This window comes from Scleropages formosus, chromosome 9 (assembly GCF_900964775.1).
Source record: "Scleropages formosus chromosome 9, fSclFor1.1, whole genome shotgun sequence".
Taxonomy (NCBI): Eukaryota; Metazoa; Chordata; class Actinopteri; order Osteoglossiformes; family Osteoglossidae; genus Scleropages; species Scleropages formosus.
In genome coordinates this window covers 3,765,947-3,787,348 of record NC_041814.1, presented here as the reverse complement: position 1 = coordinate 3,787,348, position 21,402 = coordinate 3,765,947, and the positions used below count along the sequence as shown (strand labels likewise).

The 21,402-nt window shown below is 40.4% G+C and overlaps 1 protein-coding gene across 4 annotated transcripts; it reads left to right on the top strand.

The window, feature by feature from the left end:
• Positions 1-16: 16 nt before the first annotated feature.
• chaf1a (chromatin assembly factor 1, subunit A (p150)) lies at positions 17-21,351 on the top strand. Of its 4 annotated transcripts, none has more exons than XM_018728304.1 (18): positions 17-67; positions 2,936-3,007; positions 3,229-3,308; positions 4,563-4,607; positions 5,013-5,596; positions 5,886-5,942; positions 6,067-6,314; positions 7,426-7,486; positions 8,911-8,979; positions 9,126-9,343; positions 11,223-11,394; positions 11,478-11,558; positions 12,518-12,616; positions 15,964-16,204; positions 16,839-16,980; positions 17,182-17,488; positions 18,851-18,938; positions 19,686-21,351. In XM_018728304.1, exons 3-18 carry the CDS (start codon positions 3,239-3,241, stop codon positions 19,817-19,819), a joined length of 2,616 nt encoding a protein of 871 aa, XP_018583820.1. In that variant the 5' UTR covers positions 17-67; positions 2,936-3,007; positions 3,229-3,238; the 3' UTR covers positions 19,820-21,351. The 4 variants fall into 4 exon arrangements, with proteins under 4 accessions (XP_018583820.1, XP_018583821.1, XP_018583822.1 ...); XM_018728305.1 differs by having other exon boundaries at positions 3,199-3,308; XM_018728306.1 differs by lacking the exons at positions 17-67; positions 2,936-3,007 and adding an exon at positions 3,015-3,055.
• The last annotated feature ends 51 nt before the right edge of the window (positions 21,352-21,402 follow it).

The window sequence follows — 21,402 nt, the reverse complement described above, 5'->3', positions numbered from 1 at the left end:
CGCGGCGCGTGGTCAAGAGACGTTTCACTTCGAAAAGTTCTTGGAAGCTGTCTTTCCCGGCGGTGATGTAAATTTATGTTCGTCAGCTCGAAAAAAATCCTGTTTTCATAGATATATGAATTTCTTATTGAAACAGCTTTGCTATTTAAGTAACTGAATACGGAAGTACCTGTTCAACGGATATTAGGGGTACTTTAATAAATATGTTGAAAGGAAACGTTACGGTAACAGAAAAAAAACAGGCATGAGACATGTGTGATTCAATCATTCATCATGATTAGATTAGTCTTGAAAATGAAATGTTTATTTCATTAAAGTATTAGTTAGGGTGAAAGTGAACTTTGTATGACTCAGAGTTGTGTCCAAGACTTGAATTTTTGCATGCATGGTTGCTGTGTAGTAGTATACACAGCAACCATGCATGCAAAAATTCATCAATCAGCCACAACATTAAAACCACTTACAGTAAGTCCGGTGGTAAGTCTTACTGACAGGTGGAGTGAATAATGCTGATTATCTCATTACAATGGCATCTATCAAGAGCTGGAATATATTAGGCAGCAAGTGAGCAGCGAGTTCATGAATTTGATGTGTTAGAAGCAGGAAAAATGGGTTAAGTGCAAGGATCTGAACAACTTTGACAAGGGCCAAATTGTGATGGCTAGAAGAGTGGGTCAGAGCATCTCCAAATTGGAAGGTCTTGTGGGGTGTTCCCAGTATGCAGTGATTAGTACCTACCAAAAGTGGTCCAAGGAAGGACAACTGGTGAACTGGTGACAGCGTCATGGGCACCCAAGGCCCACTGATGTGCATGGGGAGCAAAGGCTAGCCCTTCTGGTCTGATCCTACGGAAGAGCTACTGTAGCACAAACTGCTGAAAACCTTAATGCTTTCCATGATAGGAAGGTATCAGAACACACAGTGCATGGCAGCTTGCTCCATAGCTGCAGACCGGTCAGGGTGCCCATCCTGACCCTTGTCAGATGGACCATGGAGTAATGGAAGAAGGTGGCCTGTTTTTTTTTTTTTTAGTTTTTTTTTTTTTAAAAAAAAAAAAACCTATGATTCATGTGGACGACCAGGTGCGTATGTGTCGTTTAGCTGGGAAAGAGATGGCAACAGGATGCACTATAAGAAGAAGGCAAGGTGCTGGAGGCAGTGTGGTGCTCTGGCCAATGTTCTGCTGGGAAACCTTGGGTCTTGGCATTGAGGGGGATGTTACTTTGACATGTACCACCTACCTAAAGATTGTTGCAAACCATGTGCATCCGTGCATTCGTGGCAGCGGTATTCCCTGATGGCAGTGGCCGTGCCACACTGCAAAAACTTGGTCAGGAATGGTTTGAAGAACGTGACAAAGAGGTCAAGGTGTTGACTTGGTTTCTAAATTTCCCAGATCTCAATCCAATCACATTTCTGCGGGACGTGCCAGAAAAACAAGTCCAATCCACAGAGACCCTACCTCTCAACTTATAGGACTTAAAGGATCTGCTTCTTTGTACCAGATACCACAGGCCACCTTCAGAAGTCTTGGGGAGTTCATGCCTCGGCCTACACAATATTAGACAGGTGGCTTTAATGTTGTGGCTGATCAGTGAACCTACTACTTACACATGCACATTTTCTGAACCGCTTGTCCCATACGGGGTCGCGGGGAACCGGAGCCTACCCGGCAACACAGGGCATAAGGCCGGGGGGGAGGGGACACACCCAGGACGGGACGCCAGTCCGTCGCAAGGCACCCCAAGCGGGACTTGAACCCCAGACCCACTGGAGAGCAGGACCCAGTCCAACCCACTGCGCCTACTAATTATCAGGAATTCATAATCAGGCTGTGATATTCTAGTCATATGTATTACTTAATTGGTAAAATAGAAATACTTAATACTACTAAGTTATATACTCTTCCATGGAAAAAGTCCCTCTGATTTCCTTTATTTTAAATCTTTGACATAGAATGTTTTCTGCTCTTAGGCCAAAATCTAATATTACACAAAATGTGTCTGAAATAACATTTAACTTAATTTGTTCATTCACATGCCCTTCATTTAGCTGAAGGTTTGTCATTATAAATAATGCACCATATTAAGCTATTAACTGTTTACCCATTTATAGAGCAGGGTAAACTGGAGCAATTTAGAGAAGTTCCTTGCACAGGGCATTGCAGCAGTAGGTGATATTCAAACTGGGAAGCATGGCTCCAAAAGCAGCAGTTGTAACCACTTTGCAATCAGTTGCTCCTTTATTTGGGTGAAGACCTGAACCCAGAGTATCTAAATTTGCAACAAAAGAGAAAACTGGGATAGCAGTAAAAACTCTTTCACAGCACTGTATATATTATATAGCATATTCACAGCCAGCTAAAAGACCTATTGCCAAATTCTCTGTAGGTCATCATACACTATTCTTATACATACAAACAGAAGATAAATAACCTGTCTGCCTCAAGAACTTACAAAATCTCATTCACTCACTCGCTGTTCATGACTTCTACAAGATTCATCTTATGTTCATGAAGTCACTTTCAAGGCAGGTTTGTGCTGTGCTGTTATCTCACCACAGCATGCCTGTACTGAAAAGAAAAGTCAAAGCAATTTTGCAAAAAAGTCTAAAAATATTAATTATGCGTTACTTTTATTACCAAGTAGCAAGTATTCCATAGAGAGTAGTTGAAAAATCAAAAGGTTTACTATTCATACTGGTGTTGGACAATCGAGCACGCCAAATATAAACATATTTTTTATTCATATTAATCTACTCTTATAGGTGTAAATAAGTGCTTTGCTTCGGTGAAGTTTGAGGCAAAGCTCGAACTCTTTCCACCCGAATTTTTTTGCAATAATGATGAAAGAACTGAGGCCTTCCGTCTTCACATTTTCGTATACATTTTCCTTACAAAAGAAGCGTGCAGTGAAGTGACGTTATTCCGTCGCAGTGACGTTGGAACAAATCCTCCAATCAGCTGAGTCGGTCGCAGTAACCGAGAGGCTCCCGCCAATTCCGACCGGTGAGCGCGAGACCGTGTGCTTGGATCTGAAGGGAGACCTTGGGAGCAGTAGGAGTCGGTTTTTTTTGTTTTTTTAACATAAATAAAACCTTTGTAACCCGAGGCCGACGTATGTGGTGTAGTGGGTTTCGAGAAGAGTATTAATTGAACAAATGAAATAGCTTCGAATATTGATACAATTGAATTTGTAGTGTTTATGTTAGGTTACTCTCGGTGTGTAGGAAGGCTCTGATGATAGTGATGCTGTCGGCGGAAGACCCGTCCGCGGAAGGGCCTTTAGCGTCCACCCCGAAGGTCCGAGGTAAGAAATTGCACTCAAATAACTACACCACACTGTCTGTCCCTACCGTAAGTTTGTTTATTATTATTGCCACAGACATCAAATAGTCCCCAAGTCAAGTGCTAAAATGTACGTTGCCAACATTGTGTTGGATGTGTTGAGTACGTTCACTCTTAAGCGGTGGTAGATCATGGTTTGTTGGAAGTGTGTAGTTAAGTTATTCCTCCACAAATTCATTAGTTTATTCTCCAGCCTTGCAAGCAAGCGTAGACTAGTGACTCTGATTCAATCATGACACTACACACCGATGATGATCTAGTAGATTTTTTTGTAATGGATAAGTAAAATTATGTGACCTTTAACTTATAAAAAAAAAAAGCGCGGCGTTTGTGGAAGGACAAAAAGTCGTAAATATTTGAAATTGTGTTGGACAAAAAACGCGTTGTATTGCTCTGTGTGTACGACACCACGTCGTAACACGGTACGAGGAGGAATCCGCTACCATTCATTGGCTCCTTTATCACGGTCTAATGTTTAATACAGATGATTTTGCACCGATAGTGGATTTCTGGTTGTTGGTCGTGTGTGAGGCCGTCGGTGAGCTTCCCCGTTAGCGAACCTGTTTTCTTGATGTGACGTTTCTTTCCCTCGGCGGCCGGAGGGGAGCGTACTCGTCCTCGCCTCGGTACGTGCGCGTACCCGTCTCGTTCACGCAGTAATGGCGGGAGAGCAAAACCAAATGCCCAGTTTTATTCACAGTTCAGCGCGATATCTTTGGCTTCGGCAGGCCTCGGGGAAAAGTTAGTGTCTGCTTGTATTTGCAGAAATGTAGATGTCTGCAAAATGACGGGTGCACATCATCAGTGTAACAGAGAGTGTGGTTCCCTGACTGACGGTTTTCTTGTTCTGAACTTCTGACATGATATTTATTTTTATTTTACTGATTAGGAAGTTGTTGTACACTTCACGGATCATGTGAATAGTGTTTCGTAGCTCTTAAGCAAATCGAACATTTCTAAAACTTGAAGATAGTGTTTATGAATTTCCTTTTATTTTGTGCTATATTGGTGATCAGCAACGAATACTGGATACTTGTTTATGCATTAGTTAAACGAGAATATCATCTAATCCATTTACAATGTTACACTCTAGCAAAATATCCAAGTATAACAATACAGTTCCCTGGGATTTCAAATGTGTTACTCTGAAAGGTTTTATTGCTGTCAGATTTCTCTGCTTCAGGAGGGTCTGTAATTACACATTGGACTCTTGCAGGTTCTGAATACAAGTCCAGCACTGCTGTCAAGAAACTTGTTCAAGGTCAGGAGTTATAATATAATTTTCAACTACTTGATTTTTTTTTTCCATTACCTCATATTTTCTGTTTATCATGTAAATAGGCTTCATAATTTAAATTACAGTTGATGTCTTTTAATTCAAGTAAAAATGTTTAGTAATTACACAAGAGAAGGGTAGATGTTTAAACCCAGTATAAATTTTTTTGTCAAATTTGGTGTAAGTGATGTATCGGAGAGAAGCAATGATGGTAAAGCATGTGGATATTAAGACTAAAGGATGCTTCATTTTGGCAAAGAACTGTCTGCTGTCTCAGTCCATTAAAAATACTTATTTGAGATATATTTTTTTCTGGTAAAATTCCAAGCATTAGCAACATATTAAGGTCTAGACATCTCATCAGTTAAAGAAATGGGTTTTCCCTCACAGCGCGCCTTCCTTTCAAGCGCCTCAATCCAGCCCCTAAAGACAATGGACAGACTAAAAGGGTCCGGAGTACTCTGGAACCCCCCAGCCTCGAAGCTGAGGCTTCAGATGGGGAGAATGACTTGGAGTGTTCCCCCCTGTCTCTGCCTCAAGAAAAAGCCCTTGTGAATGGCCGAGGACCCTTGGATGGCTTTATGAGTCGCAGGAGCTGCCCCTTGGGTAAATCCGTGACTATCGACCTCACCGAGGACTCCAACTCCACAGAATCTGCCCTTCTAAATCCTACAGTGACCCTGGCAGCTGCTCTTTCTACCCAAGAAAGTCAACCAAGACAGAATGTGGAAGCTAAAGAGGCCTCCACTGCCAAGGGTGGAACTGAGAGCCTTGAGAATGTAACACCATTCCCTCAGCCATCCTCGCCACAGGAGCAGCTTCCCTGTGGCTTTGAGACTGAAGAGGATCAGGTGGGCATAGAGTCTTCATGGAAAAGAAGCGAGTCTGTCACGTCACCAATATCTATCAGCTCTCTGTCAGCGGTAGAGAGCTCACCTGAGATAACTAAAGGCATGTCCACCTCACCTTCAGCAGTAAGTAATTCTCTTTTATTCAGCTTGACAATGAGCTGCAGCATCAGCTTAGCTACAATATTAAGTTTTCACTTGAATTTAGTATTTTCTAATGTTAAAATGACCAAAAATATTGTTTTCTTCTTAGTTATATAAATGGCATATCGTAGTTATTTGTTATATCCTTAGACATTCACATTTTTGTATCATTTGTAGGACTAATACACTGTTTTCAGTGACAGGTATTTGATGCATAATATGTAATTTGAATTATGGTTGTAGCTTTTAACAAATTAAATACCTGTGGTAGGATCTGAAGACAAATGCCAACACAGCAGAGAAGAAACTGAAAAGACGCTCTCTAAAGGTAAGTGTGTATGTGTGTTTTTAAGAGGTACTGTTAATGCTGTACCTAATTTGAGTGGCTCTTTGGATTTATTTAATTTTTCCTTACACTGAGATATAAGTGACAGATATATCTTTTTCTTTAGATCTCTGAGGAAGAGCGCAGACAGAAGCAGGAGGAGCAATTGGAGCGAAATCGACAGCGCCAAGAGGCAAAGGCTGCTAAAGAGAGGAAAAGGGAGGAAGCACGCAAATTGAAGGAGGAGCGTGAAAGAGAGAAAAAAGAAAAGAAGGAAAGGGAGGAGAGAGAGAAAAGAGAGAGAAAAGAGAGAGAAGAGAAGGAAAAGGCAGAGAAACAGAGGGTAAAGGAGGAACAACGCAAAGTGAAGCAGGAGTAAGTGTACATCTCAGCAGTTTTTAAATATGAATTGTGCAATTAGTGCTTTCAGAGCATGTTCATGTTTACATTTAAAATTCGTAGTTTCAATTATTGACAATTGGTTTTGATGAAAGGCTTTTAAATATACTAATCTTTCATGACTGGAGGCTCTATAAGAAATTTCTTAAGATCATGAGACATTCTTAGCTAGCTGGCTTTATGGCTGTCTAGGTGGTCACCTAAGGCTTAGCCCCTCTGAGCTCGGTAATTCTGCTTTCAGATAGTACTAGTCTTTAATCTTGTGCTCTGTTATGTAGCTTAAAAGATGTCCTGTGGCACTGACTTGGAGACATATTGTATTTACCTCAGCATGTCATTTATGTGCCCTTTGGCTTGCACATTCCTTGTATTTGGGTGCATAAGGTATTAATGTAATAATGTCACAGACGATCATGACATGATGATAAAAATTCTGCAACATCATTTGAGAACTAATTAAACCTGGAACGAAAATGGTAAAATATCAGTTCTGGCAATTAGACCATTAACTTGACATTTGGATACTAAGGCAAAAAAATAATAGGTGATGTGACAAGAGGAAAATTGTGGAGGTATTTGTTGTTTGGTGCTGGTCAAGGGCAGGACTTTATGTGCGCACTCTAAACAGCAGAGTTAAAGGCTGTGGAAGGAAGGTGCCTTCTTACACACACACACACACACACACACACACACACAGTCTGAACCGCTTTTCCCATACGGGGTTGCGGGGAGCCGGAGCCCAACCCGGCAACACAGGGCGTAAGGGGGGAGGGGACACACCCAGGACGGGATGCCAGTCCGTTGCAAGGCATCCCAAGTGGGACTTGAACCCCAGACCCACCGGAGAGATGGACCTGGTCCAACCCACTGCGCCACCGCACCCCCCTTTCTTTGTTACATAGTGGATTTTTTATTTTTTAAATTTCCCTATTTTATGAGAGCTCTCTCACTACGTGAAAAGGTGAGTATAAATTTGGTCTGTCCACTGCAAAATGACTGTCTACACTTTGCAATGAGTGTGTCTTGTTTCTTCTGACATAATCCATGGAATTTTTCATTTCCATTATTTGTTTTTCAAAATTATTAGAGCAAAGCTTGAAGAGAAGAGGAAAAAGGAAGAAGAAAAACGGTTAAAAGAAGAAAAGGATGTGAGTATCAATACCACCATAATCTTCTTGTTTTCTATATTTTGCTATGTTGTTTTCATTTCACCTTGAATAAGAATTTTAATAAACGGAAGTTTTATTTGTATGTGCACATTTTAAATCCGAGCAGTGCAGTGGCAGAAGCCATTGTTTTATGTTCCATAATTACAATCCAGGTCACTTTAAAAAGATCACAGATTGAAGACATCTTGCTTATTGTCTCTTAGCATCTTATCTGTAGAACACTTTATAAAGAAATTTACATTTATTCATTTAGCAGACAATTTTCTCCAAAGCAGTGTTCATCCCAGAGATTAATACAAGTCAGTTTTGTAGTGCAATTGTTTGAGTACATGCATGAGTACACATCACTAGGGATGTACATCTTAACTCAACAGAGCTTCTTTCAGAATTAGCTATTTTATTTAATGACCTAGCGCTCATGCTCTGACCATATCCTCATGCACACATCTGAAGGCCCTCTAATAAAGGACGAATCCTGTGTGTCTGTAAAAGGGCTTCTGAAATTGTCATAATTTGAGTAATTTACAGTTGTTTCTGCTATAACACTATAGATGTGTTCCTGTAAAACCTTATTTTGTGGAAAATTGTGTAATAAAGGTAACAGCTCAGTGGAAACAAGATTGGGACAAAACCTAAACAAATTCATAACCAAAGCATTGCCGATTTTAATAATTGTAATAACAATCTTAGCACAATTTATGAGCGTCAGTATTTCTTTATTAGAAATTTATCGTAAATATAGGAATACCTTGAAACAAGTGAAGATAGCTTGAATGTCACATTGTCCTTTATACCAGTTGTGCAAGTTATTACATTTTCTTTCATTTCATTAAAACATTTTATAGCATCAAGCTCCTCTTCAAATGTTTAAGCTTTTCTCTTATGCTCACCACCTGAAATTTTGTCACCACCATGCCTCTTAGGTGCATTCCTGTCACCTTACTTCATATTGTGGCAATCAAAACATTTAGAGAAAATAACGGGAAAATTGAGGAGAACCTCCCAGTTAGCACTTCTAAAACAGAGGAATAACTGCAAGTCATTTGTATTCCTCCTCAGGCTGCTGCATTTGTATACTAGCAGAGAAGACTAAACTTAGCTACTGATAGTTATTCGGTAACAGTACTGTTCTTTACTTTAAATTTAGACCCTAATCTAAACTCAGATTTATTCTTCCTGAATTCATACAAGCAATTTGTTCCATTAGCTTCCTAATTTATTCCCGTGTGGTGTTCAGCAAGTCTTTTCTGTTTGAGGCTGCTTGATATAGCCAAAATTACCATTACTGTAATTATCAGAATTACCATAATTTGATAAGGTTCTATATCTCTCTGGTAATATTTAAATTTATCAACAATTTTGATTGCATTTTGTCTTAACAAATCTGATTAATGTCCATATAGCGGATTAAAGCGGAGAAAGCAGAGATTACACGATTTCTACAGAAACCCAAAACTCTGCAAGCACCAAAGGTAAGATTTTATTTTTTTGTAACCAATTACTAATAAAATTATTCTTCTCCTGGATTTTGTAGTTTGTAACAGATTTGTTGGATTATAATGTTTTCTTTGTACAGTTGTCAGATTTATGAAGTATTTGCCCAATGTTCTTTCTGTAGACTCTTGCAGCTGCCTGTGGGAAGTTTGCTCCCTTTGAGATCAAGGAAAACATGTTCATGGCTCCATCGTGCCGTGTTGTGTGTGAGGAGGAAGCTCTTGAAGCGCTGGACAGGTACCTGGCCCAGCCTGACAGTAATCTGAATGGCCTGAGAGACTGGAGGAGTCGCAAGCCCCGTAGATCAGGCCCAACATGCCACTGGCACTCTCAACCTATCAGGTGAGATAGTGGAATAAAGAGGCTGAGGAAAAAAAGTTGCCTCATTTCCTATTCACATATATATATTTTTTTTCCCACAGCCTTTAGGTACTTTTGGGTTTATGTTCTGTTTTTCACATCTTGGTTTTCCATACTATAAGTTCACCGGAAAAAATATACAGAATTCTCATGTCACGAATGTAAAGATATTTAAGATAAGATGTTATAGGAATTTGACAATTTATCAGTGTTCATTTATCACTTTGTTGCACACACATATTTCTTACAATGTCTGCAAAAGTATCAGGAAGTGGATATTTTACATTTACATTTATACAATTGGCAGAGACTTTTCTTCAAAACAATTTACACACACACACACACACACACACAGTCTGAAACCGCTTGTCCAAAGCGGGGTTGCAGCGAACCGGAGCCTAACCCGGTAACACAGGGCGCAAGACTGAAGGGGGAGGGGACCCACACCCACCCAGGACCCCAAGCAGGACTCGAAGCCCAGACCTACCAGAGAGTGGGATCTGGCCAAGCCCGCTGCGTCACCGTGCCCCCCAAAATAACTTGCAATGAACACTATTTAAAAGTATTTAGCTGACTTCTTTTCACCTAAGGTGCTTTACAATGCGAGGTACACTACCTGCAGTGAGTCACTCATCTATACAGCAGTGAAACACTATCTCTCTCTCTCTTGCACGCACACACACTATAGGCAGTTTAGAGTAACCAGTTCACTTGAACGTATGGCTTTGGACTATGGACAGAAGTCAGAGAATCTTGAGGAAACTTAAACGAGTACAGGAAGAACATGCAAATTCCACACAGACTGAGCAGGGAGTCGAGCCCACGTCCTCTTGCCCTGCCCAGACGCTGTGAAACAGAATCGTTACTTGCTGCACCTCTCTGAAAAGCTGTAGGATATCCTACATTTTTTCCCAAACAGGAATATTTATATTCAGATGAGCTTGTCTCCTTATGAGATATTAACATTATTTTGTTCACTTTGGGGGTAATAAGAAGAAGCTGAGTAACATTAAACAGGCCCAATGAAATAAATGAGAGGTAAGAATACATGTAAGAGAATTTTAAAGCTTAATGTACACATGCAAGTAAATCATCGGCGCATACTTATTAAAGAAGTTCACTGGCATCTCGTAGCAATTTCTCACTATCAATTTTAGCACCAAAACTGCCTAAATCAGACATTTATTCTGTACTGAATTTGAATTTTAGAAAATTCAGTTTAAACATGCTTTGAAATCCCTCATGTCAAAAGACTTGTCTGTTTTAACCAAACGTATAGTGGGATCATTCATAATGCTTGTATACAGTGGATTAGCATAATTTTTGCCTCTTCTAATGATTGTGTCCCTCTAACATCGTCATTTGACTTGCAGGGGTCCATATTAGCTGCCTGTTGGCAGACGTGGGACCATTAGATGAAATTAAAGATTTGATGGACAGCTGGTTGTGTAGTGTATGGGAGCTGCTGCCTTTAGACCCAAAGGTCACAGGTTGAAACTCACCTCTGGCTGTAGTACCCTTGAGCATGGTATTTACCCTACAATTGCTCAACTAAGAATTACCCAGCTGTACAAGTGGGTAAATAATTTTAGGTATCTTAACGTTGTAAGTTGCTTTGGAGAAAAGCATCAGCTAAATAAATAAATGTAGATTTTGGAGAAAAGCAATATTTAAAAGAAAGGTTTTTGGGAATATTTTTTTTTTTAACTGAATAAATATGTAAGAATTTTTGGTTGGCTTCAGTTGAAGTTTAAAAAAAAAAAAAAAAAGGTTCAGTAACTTAATTCACCTTAGATAAAGCTTTGCAGTAAATGCATTGTATACTGTAGCATACAGTAGTATACTTTGTTTGCTTCTACAGGGATTGTGTTGTGTTGGTGGATGGCCCAAAGCCTGATGGTGTGCCAGATCGCCAGTGCTATGGTCGCATGAAGCTCCTGCAGTTCCATGAAAATTACAGACCTGCCTACTGGGGCACATGGAGAAAAAAGAGCAAACTTATCTCTCCACGCTATCCTCTGAGACAGGACAAAGTAAGGCTCCATGGGTTTCCTCATCATTTGTGTGGTAGTTTTTGCTGGTTGGTACTGGTTCTCAACTTTGCCCCTGTGCCCAGGATCTGTTGGACTATGAGGTGGACAGTGATGAAGAGTGGGAGGAAGAGGAGCCTGGAGAGTCACTGTCTCATAGTGAAGGGGTAAGTCAAAGTGAGCAGGGGCTATTTGTTTGTTGTGTTATGCCTTTAGCTCACTGCATTTCATCTGAATTGAATTTATTTGGGAATAATTTGTTTCAATAATATTATTACAGATTTTGTTTAGTACAACCTAAACTAATTCTTAACCATGGCATGGAAAAACCAAGAATATCTCTGAATACAGGGACAAAACATGTTCTCTTCTGAAGATTGTCTTTCTATCTCTTTATGGTCTCTTCTGAAGATCACTTAGATGAATGTCTGCATCTTGGTAGTTTTCAGGGTTTAAAATTTTGAGAATAGCTGAAAAATCTGGGAAACAGCAACTCTCTTAATGATTATGCGGAGGTTAGCATTCTGAAAAGCATCCTTGGCAGAACATAATGTAAATTTTGGTGTGTTTTCTCTTTGTTCATCACATGGAGTAATGAAAAACTACTGCATACCTTGTGTTCACTTTTATTTGCTAATGTATTTTAGCTTGAGATGTGGGGTTAATAGCAGGTCTGGGGTTCGAGCCCTGTTTGGGGTGCCTTGTGACAGACTGGCACCCTGTCCTGGGTGTGTCCCCCTCCCCCTTTGACTTTGTGCCCTGTGTTGCTGGGTAAGGGTCCAGCTTGCCATGATCCCGCTCGGGACAAGTGGTTGTTGACAAGGGGGTGCGGTGGCTCAGCGGGTTTGGCTGGGTCCTGCTCTCTGGTGGGTCTGGGGGTTTAAGTCTCGCTTGGGGTGCCTTGTGATGGACTGGCGTCCCGTCCTGGGTGCGTCCCCTCCCTCTCCAGCCTTACGCCTCATGTTGCCGGGTTAGGCTCCAACTTGCCGCGACCCCGCTTGGGACAAGCGACTTCAGCCTGTGTGTGTGTGAGACTGAGATGTGGGGTTAACAGATGTACTGCATGAAGATTGCTGGTTGTGTGCTCATATGAAAAATGCATTGTTTCCTTTTCCTGTCCTGGCAGGATGATGATGAGGAAGGAGGTGAAGAAGATGATGAGGATGATGGATTTTTTGTGCCACATGGTTACCTGTCGGATGGAGAGGGCGCATTAGAGGAGGAGGTACATATTTTATCTTTGATATTTTTGTAAATGCAAGGTTACTGCTACTAGTGATAGAGCAGAAAGAAACTAGAATGCTTCTTAAGACAGTCATCACCATGCTGCAAGTAATAGATGTTTTTGAAATTTCAGCACAAGTCTGTTACCTTTTGGAAGGTTTTAGAAGCTTTAAGTGAAAGTGACTGTCATTGAACTGAACCCATACTTCCCTTGCTGCTAGCTGGCCATACAAGAGACATGCATGCATGTTGCTCAGTTGATTTACATGCCATGCCAGAGAAGCAACACTAAATCTGTTATACTTTATAATTAAATATTCCATTTATTAAATTTTATGATGTAATACCTGCCAAGATATTAGCCCACTTATGAGAGATTCACAATCAAGAGTCCTTAGGTTCTGGAATGTTGTGGAACGAGCTCCTTCTCTCTCAGAACTGCTGATTCTCTTTTAGCATTCAAGAAAGGTTTTTCAAACCCAGTTCTCTGCTGATTTTGTAACAGCATGACACCATCTATCCCATTCACCTTTATACTTCTTACCAAATTTTGTTCTGTAGGCAGGTACTTGTGTGCTGGTAAAAATAGTGCTTTGTCATCTAACTGCATCTAAAGCTCTTCAACTGTTGTGAAGTGTACTTTTGTCTATTCTTTTTTTTTTTTTTTCCTTTTAAATTTGACTGTGGAGAAAAGCCTTTGCTAAATAAATATATAAATGTAAGGTTGACACCCTAATGGGGAACAGAAGTACTTCAGTAAATTGCTTGGATAAGCAGGCAGAACTACTCTTTAAATACCAAGGTAATTACAGCTGGTGACTATTGTTGATTACTGGCTCGGCTTTAATTATATGAAACAAGCTAATGTAATCACGTTTAGTGTTGCCGCCTGCAGTTAGGTTTGTCAGTCATTTATAGGCAATCCTGTTGTTATGCAAACCAATCCTTCTGTCATACATGAGCACTGTGATTGTCCAGGATGAGGGGGAAAGGTATGCTCTTAAAAGTTAGATGTTATACGTTTCTGAGTAGTGTTAGCTGAGGACTCTTTCCATAGCATAAGAAACACTTTAATGTATTCCACATAAAACTTGCAATTTTAAATTGGACCTGGATGCCTACAAACAACACTTACCTACTTTTCACTCTGCTCTTTCTTCAGTTAAAACTACCTTCTTCCACAACAAAATACAGTCTGCAACTATAATACCACACAGACTCTCTTCCACCTTCTCATCCCTTCTGTGTCCTTTGCTGCCCCCTTCTCCTTCTTCTCACTGCTGATGAATTTGCTTTGTTTTTCAGACACCAAGTCAATGCAATCATGGACAAGTTCTAAGCATCATCCTGCCCGGTTCGTGCTGGGCCCCCCTCTGAAGTCATGCTCTCCAAATTCAAACCGCTCTCTGAATCTGAAATCTCTGACCTCCTGATGTCACACAGAGCCGCCACCTGCTCGCTTGATCCGATCCTATCGTCACTCCTGCAGAACATCTTCCCACAACTCTCCACTGTCTCTAAGATCGTCAACTCCTTGCTCTCCTCTGGCTGTTTCTCAGCCCTCTTCAAAACTGCTCTCATTTCACCTTTGTTAAAGAAACCTTCCCTGGATCCCAGCTCGGTTCAAAACTCCAGACCAGTCTTCCTCCTCTCCTTCCTGTCTAAAACTCTAGAGCGTGCGACCTGTGATAAACTATCTGAATTCCTCATCCGGAACCATCTCCTCGATGGATATCAATCTGATTTCAAAGTTGGTCACTTCACGGAGACAGCACTTCTAGCAGTGTCTGATGCCCTCCAGTCGGCTAGAGCTGCCTTACTTTCCTCGGTCCTCATCATCCTCGATCTGTCTGCAGCATTTAACACTGTCAACCATCGGTTTCTACTCTCCTCTCTTAGTCAGCTTGGGATCAATGGAGTGGCACTAAGATGGTTTGAGTCCTACCCATCTGACAGATCCTATCAAGTAGTGTGGCGGAGCTCCCGTTCTTCTCCTCTGCCTCTCTCAACTGGTGTCCCGCAGGGATTGGTACTGGGTCCTCTGTTCTTCTCGATCTACACCTCCTCCCTTGGCCCGGTCATATCCTCCCATGGATTCAAATACCACTGCTATGATGATGATACCCAGCTCTTCCTCTCCTTTCTACCTGGAGCATCAGACATTTCTGCACGCATTGCTGCCTGCCTGTCAGACATCTCTGCTTGGATGTCTGATCATCACCTCCAACTCAGCCTCTCCAAAACAGACATTCTTCCTCCCAGCTGGCCTGTCCTCCTGTCACGATCTGTCGATCAAACTGGACAACTCACTCATTTTGCCTACCTCCTCAGCTAAGAGTCTGGGAGTAACGATTGATGCGAGTCTGTCTTTCTCTCAACACATCGAAGCCACAACCCGGTCCTGCAGATACATCCTGTGTAATATTTGTAGGATCTGTCCTTATCTCTCAATTGACTGCCCAACTACTTGTCCAGGCCATGGTGATATCCCGTCTGGACAACTGCAGCTCTCTCGTATGGCCTGCCCGCTACTGCCATCAAACCTCTGCAGAATGCTACTGCATGAGTTGTTTGACTTGCCAGAGCGTTCCCATATATCTCCCTTGCTGCACTGGCTTCCTATAGCTGCCCAGATCAAATTCAAGATCCTGGTTATTGCCTACAAATGCATCAATAGAACTGTTGCTAGCTATTTACAAGACTTGATCAACTGCTACACCCCAACTAGACCGCTTCACTCATCTACTTCGCTTGGTGGTACCGTGCATGAAAGATAAAGCGCGGAGGTTCTCGGTTCTGGTTCCGTTGTGGTGGAATGACCTCCCCCTCTCACTCAGAACTGCAGAAACTCGTGTCTAAATTCAAGAAAGGTTTGAAAACTCACCTTTTCTGGACTCACTTCACCCATGATCTCTCAAGCTCATGTATGGTGTAAATGTTCATGCACCGTGACTTTGATCATGCCCAGATAAGCCTTTACTCAGTTGCTACTCCTGTATTGTATGTAAATGTTTGTGTACCTTTAAAAAAAATTGTAGGAAGGTGATCATTATTAGTCTGTTCTGAGTTTTGTGCACCTACTCATGCGATGAACGTCTGTGCATAAAGTGGAAAGAAACAAATTAGGTTTACTTAATCACATGTCTGCAACGGTCTCTTTCTCCTAATGCAATGCACAAATTGTATTTTCTCTGATATGTACGTCACTTTGGAGAAAAGCATCTGCTAAATGAATGTAAATAATTCTATTGCTGTTAAAGGCAACAGTGTTGCTTTTTTTCACGCCTACAGGTGAGCAACATATTCCTCTTTCGTCCTTTCCTTAAACCCTCCTTTCCTTTTTTCCAGGAGAGTGGTGATTTAGAGAAGCAGAAGGTGTTACAGAGATTGAAAGCGAGGGAGTGGGATGAACTCATGTCCAAGAAAAAGTTCAAGGTGCTGGAGTCAGTAGTGAAGGGCTGCGTGTGGAGAAGTACGGGATGTGATGCAGAGGCCCTTCTTCCGTATGCTGTCTGCATGCTGGAGCCTTTGCCTGGGGAGGAGCCAGTCACTCCAGAGGGCCCATCCAAAGAACACCAGGATGATCAGAGTGAGTACAATGGCACCTGTTTCTAATATATCAGCTTCACAAACTGCTGTTTAATACCAATTGTTGACTGATTCATCCACTTAACATGTCCAGTATTTGTCTTATTGATCAGACACCCACAAACATCACACAGGTGCTGTAAGCAATGCTAAAGCAAGCTGAATAATTGCACTCCTGTTCTATTATGTTTATGTACTCTGTACTGCCTGCTAATGACTGGGTGCAAAATCACAGGTGGCTTCCACTCCGCAACAAAGAAATTTAAGAAAACAGATCATTGTAAAAATGCCATTGAAAATAAATAATTGAACTGGAAAATGTGTATATCTTTAAATTCTTAACTTGAACATTTGTAGTGTGAGGAACCTGTGTACAATATTAAATAACAGTGTGGATTAATGGCCTGACATTGCTTGTGTGACTATTTCCTATCATCAAATACATCACTGGTCTGAAAGAAATTGTTACTAATCTTTAAAACTAACTGATTATACTCAGTTTAAAAAAACATAATGATATATATTACTTGCTGAATATTACGTTGCATGTTATATCTGCGCTGTAGATGACTATGTATAGTGATACATAAAATTTCTGCATTGTTCATGTCATTACGCTCCTCTCTCCTTTCAAGTGGTGAGTCAGCTCTTGCCGCTTCTTCACGGCAACGTGAACAGCAGTAAGGTCATCATCACAGAGTTCCAAGAGTTTTGCCGCCAACAATCTGCTTCACCAACCAATAGTTCACCGAACTGGGCAGATAATGTCCCAACGAGGTAACTGCCATGTGGCAACTGCTGATTTGAAAGTTATAATGCTTTTTTTAGTGAAACGGCACTGTCACTTTATTCTTGTCACATTTTAATTTAGTGGAAGTAGTATGTACCTGTTATAAGGAATATAGGAACATTTTTGTGTTGATCTGTTTGAAATTCTTGGGTTTTTTTTCCCCTTCACTGTCATGTCTGTGTCCTTAGGATCCGTCTGAAACGACTCATCAAAGAGAATGCCGTGTACGAGAAGCGCACGACCTACCGCCGCTGTTGTTGGTATGTGCATGCAGAAGTGCTTGCACGCTTCGGTATGGAGTCGCTGCCTGTGCCCAGCCAGTGGAATTCTATCACAACGGGGGCAAACAACAGTCGCGAAGAAGGCCCTGGAGCACAGGGAGTATCACCTACAACTCCCCAGTCCTCTGTCACTATACCCTGCTCAAGTAAGAAGAAGAGTGCGGGCAGCATGTCCATCACCAAGTTCATGAAGAAGTTTGGAGAGGCAGAGCAGGTAAGAGCAGTAGACTCCTTTGCAGACATGAGACAAAATACTGAATGATGAAGAATGACTAACACTGTGAGACAGGCCTAAAAATTATATTATAGTTTTAGATTGTTTATTAAAAATATATAGTCTAGAACAAAACATTCTGACTGTAATCACATGGATACACATAGCCTGTGTAATGTATCAGGGGATTCCCTTGAGAATTTTACATTGGATGGTACTTAGTTTTGTATATACTATGTTATTGTATATGTAACTAGGAAACATTTCAGTGTCGTTTATTTGTTATTTGCGCACTGGGTACACTGGGCATTGAAATGCTTGTGACGTGGCTCATATAGACGTGAAGAAACACGCATTTAGACAAGGACTTCAGTAAGCTAAGTAGGACAACTGAGGCATTCAGTGAACCCAGACCATATGGACATCTGGTCCATAGCAGTGAGAGAAAATAAATGCCATTTTTCTCACTAACTTGACCTTATTAAGAATGAAATTAAATGTACTAGCTATATGTAGCACTACGTCTCATTTATACAGGTTGTACCAAATTTACGATGGTATGACCTGCGATTTTTTTTTTTTTTTTTTTAAACACTACTGTTCAAACTGTTCAACTTATTTTGTGTAGTTAGTTTTGTTAGCATTACAGCTTTGTTTTCGTGTCGGTGTTATGCATTAAATGTTATACTTATGCAATAATTAGGTTGCTACGTCTGGCATAAGTGGATACCTCTACAGAAATGACTGACAGAGTCAAAGCCATTTGGTGATTATGCATCTATTTGATACTTTGCACTATTAGGCAAACCATTCTATGTTTCACATATTAGGACAGACTGAATTTGCTCACAGATTAAATATAATGGACTTTAACTAAATCATGGATGATGAAAATTAGTAATATAGTATTAAATAACCCAAAATTTACTGCATTTCCCATCAAGATAAATTTTGTTTCATGTGGAGGCTAATAGAAATATCAATGAAAATGGTCAATAGATGAAACTAGCAAACAAAAGATAATAACTGAATGCAGCACAAGCCAGACTATATCTGTGAAGAAGACTGCATGGTGGCTCTAATCTTGCGCTAATCAGTTAGTTGTTGGAGGGGGTGCAAATTCAGAATTGAATTAAATTGAATTGTAAATGAGGATTCCCTCAAGCTGAAGTAAATTTAAGTGAAATGTTGTCATTTCAAATTCTCGTAACCTGAATGAGCGTACCTCAGGGTATAACTGTAATTACAAATATACATGTATTTACATATATAGGGGTTTAGTTTCATTCTTGGCAAAGCTAAACATCTGAGAAGTCCAGGATGTCTTGTCATGGCTTGCATCATAATTCCTGGTTTTCACAGGTGGATGCCATGGAAACAGATGGATTCCAAGCAGACACAGAAGATGATGAGGATGATGCAGATTGCATCATCATCGACCCAGAGTCTGGTGAGTTAATTGGATCAATAGAGAGAACGTGGGTTCAATCCCCGCTCAGTCTGTGTGGCGTTTGCATGTTCTCCCCCGTGTCTGCGTGGGTTTCCTCCCACAGTCCAAAGACATGCTGTTTAGGTTCCCCCATAGTGTGTGAGTGACACAGAGAGAGTGTGTTTCACTGATGTATAGATGAGTGACCCATTGTAAGTAGTGTATCTAGCAGTGTAAATCACCTTGGTGAATAAGGTGCGTGGGCTAGTAACACTACATAGTATCCATTGTAAGTCGCTTTGGAGAAATGCATCGAAGTGAATAAATGTAAACAGTGTTTTATAGACTTCCATTAAATATGTGCAGCATTACTCATTGTTATTCTTCAACACTGAAAAACCAGACAAGTATCTGAAACGGACTGAATTAAGGAAGTCCTGCACATCTGTATTGAATGCATTTTACTGACATCAGTTGCCAAGCAGTGCTAATACATGTCACATTTGTTCTGCAACTAACAGAAATTTTAGAAACTAGATGCTTGAAGAAAATGCTAATAATAAACTAAAATGTTAGTATCTTTGAAAACTCTTAATTTGGCTCTGTGGGCTGATAACACTACATAGTGTTCATTGGAAAGTTGCTTTGGAGAAAAGTATTTGCTAAATGAAGTAATGAAGTTTGACCATACATAAAATGAGTTGCTGTATTAGTTCCTGAATAAATCTGACTGAAGTACAGATCATCTTAACATGTTTTATTTTGCAGGATCAAAAAGTGAAGAAACTTCCCTTTCCTCAAGTACAGTGCAGAATGAAAACCCTGAACATGTGGAAGTGCCAGGCACAGACCCAGCTGCTCTCGTCTTATCCTGCTACGCTCCCACCCCTGCAACAGCATGAGACTCTGCTCTAACATCCAGGTGTGCATTTCTGTAACAGTCAGGACCAGTCACAGGTGGCAAAATGAGGGGCACAAATGCCATCCACTCAGTATTACTGACCTAGTATAAACTGTTCACACCAAACTACAAGCCTCTGCAAAAAAGGACTATAATGTATCAGCAATGAGGCACAAATGTCCTGCCTACAGTACCAAGTTAAACAATGGTATGTAATATCAAAGACTTCTGATTGAAAGGGAAGGCTTGATAATACAGTCAGTTCCCCACAATGCTGCTCTGAGGAGCCTGATGCCTTTATGTGAGGGACAGCATTCATTCAGTGGGATGGGCTTAGTGTACCATCTCAGCGGGAATGTTATGAACATCTGTACAACCTTGCCTGGAGGAATGGCTGGCTGTTGACATGCAGACTCAGCCTTTTTATATAAATATAAATATATATATATATAATTTTTATGTTTTTGTACACAGATGTGCTCCCAAAATACTTGAACTGGTTTGCTTCATTGAAAAAGTAAATGAATCGCACTTTTTATGTCTCCATTGGTTTGTGCCATTTCAGGCCTTTTGCAATCACTAAATGAACCCTGTTTTGTTTTATACTGGGGAAACTGTTCATGAATGGGTGTGCAAAATGTTAGATGCCATTTGTTTTCCAAGCTGCTAAATATAGTGCTTGTACTGCTTCATGGTCCTGTCCTTGCAAAGATCTGAAGATGGAAATGTAAATGCCTATCCCTAAGAACTGTTCCTCTGTAATCAGTGGCAGAACTTGTCAGGTTTAAAGTGTCTTAGCGAAGTCTTTAAATAAAGCATTATTAAAATTTTCTCATGTGCAAAATTATTTTTTCCAGTGGTGTGTGTCTGACATGCTTACATAATTTTGAGTTAAATAAATCAGCTGTGTCTTTAAATGGTATAACTTGAACAGTATTGCAGTTCTTTTGTTTTAAATACCAACATGTCCTGGTGATGATGGCTCCCCTTAATGCAGTTCAAAAACTGTGCATTCTTTATTCTTACAGCTTGTTAAATGGCAAGAACATTACAAGCCAAAGATAACACAATTACTTAGACTTCACAATGCATTTGACAAGTTAATCCAAAACTAGCATACATACCTCAGGCATGTGTATTTTTACAAAAAGAATGCTGCCAAAATAAAACTATTTTATGTAGAGTGCATGGTAAACTGGTATGGATGAAGGGATAAATACTTTTTATAATAAATCTTTGCCTTCTTACATTGTTAAATACAGTAATCAGCAATTGTAGCTAAGGAATTGAAGGATAGATGAAACAATTCAGAAATATCAATACCACTGCTTGCTATATTGGAAATGCTGATGAATCTGTAGCTTGTTGCTACTTTGACTTCCCAAGTGCAGTTACTATCAGTAAAAACCAGTGTGTACAGTAGAATTATGATTTTGGAAAACTTGCTTATTCTCTCCATCCTAGTTTTCTTAAGTACTCTGGTTATTTTTCACAGATTTCTTTTCAACAAAACATTAGTTCCCTTCAAAACTATATAAATTTTCCATCTATTCAATGACAAAGAATTTTGTAGTCCATGGTAAT

Coding starts and splice junctions, on each gene's coding strand:
- chaf1a (XM_018728303.1), top strand. CDS start 4,006: ATGGCGGGAGAGCAAAACCAAATGCCCAGTTTTATTCACAGTTCAGCG. Junction 4,608..5,012: donor TGTCAAGAAACTTGTTCAAG/GTCAGGAGTTAT, acceptor TTTCCCTCACAG/CGCGCCTTCCTTTCAAGCGC. Junction 16,981..17,181: donor GCAGATAATGTCCCAACGAG/GTAACTGCCATG, acceptor CTGTGTCCTTAG/GATCCGTCTGAAACGACTCA.